We start from the raw sequence: 667 nt of genomic DNA, 5'->3' as shown, positions 1-667 counted from the left end.
TTATATATGAAAAATAATATCTGACAAATGACCACCTCTTGCTGCTTTACAGTGGTTCACTCTTTTGTTAAAATTTTCTATGACATTTTGACATAATTGAGGGCCTATTTCACCAATGACACGAATAATTTCATCCTTTAGTTCAGGAATCGATTGTGGTTTGTTCTTATAGACCTGGCTTTTTACATAACCCCAAAGAAAATAGTCCAATGGTGTTAGATCACATGATCTTGGTGGCCAATTAACATCACCATTTCTTGCAATAATTCTTTCAGGAAATTTTTGTCTCAATAAAGCAATTGTTTCATTAGCAAAATGAGGTGTTGCACCATCCTGTTGAAACCATATATCTTCTAGATCAATATCATTTAGTTCAGACCACAAAAATTCAGTTAACATCTCACAATGTCAAACACCATTCACTGTTACAGCATTACCAGCTACATTTTCAACGATGATTTTCATAAAATAATTCAACAACTTGAACACGTCATTGTATCGTGTACGAAGCCATTTTTATAAATGTCATACATCACACTTTTTAACTGTCAAAATACCTGGACGAATTCATTGCGCCATCTATATTTTATTTATTTTTAAAAAAGGCGCTCAATTTGAAAGACCCTTTATATCTGTGTGTGCCGTTTGTACATGGAGAATATATGAA

General features: G+C 32.8%; 1 protein-coding gene across 1 annotated transcript; it reads right to left on the bottom strand.

The window, feature by feature from the left end:
• LOC136985256 (uncharacterized) lies at positions 1-399 on the bottom strand. Its single transcript, XM_067282505.1, has one exon. It carries the CDS (start codon positions 397-399, stop codon positions 1-3), a length of 399 nt encoding a protein of 132 aa, XP_067138606.1.
• Positions 400-667: the final 268 nt, after the last annotated feature.

This window comes from Centruroides vittatus, unplaced genomic scaffold (assembly GCF_030686945.1).
Source record: "Centruroides vittatus isolate TY-2023 unplaced genomic scaffold, ASM3068694v2 contig_956, whole genome shotgun sequence".
Lineage (NCBI taxonomy): Eukaryota > Metazoa > Arthropoda > Arachnida > Scorpiones > Buthidae > Centruroides > Centruroides vittatus.
Note: the sequence above shows the minus strand (reverse complement) of the source record. Positions and strands in the feature narration are given on the sequence as shown.

Coding starts and splice junctions, on each gene's coding strand:
- LOC136985256 (XM_067282505.1), bottom strand. CDS start 399: ATGTTAACTGAATTTTTGTGGTCTGAACTAAATGATATTGATCTAGAA.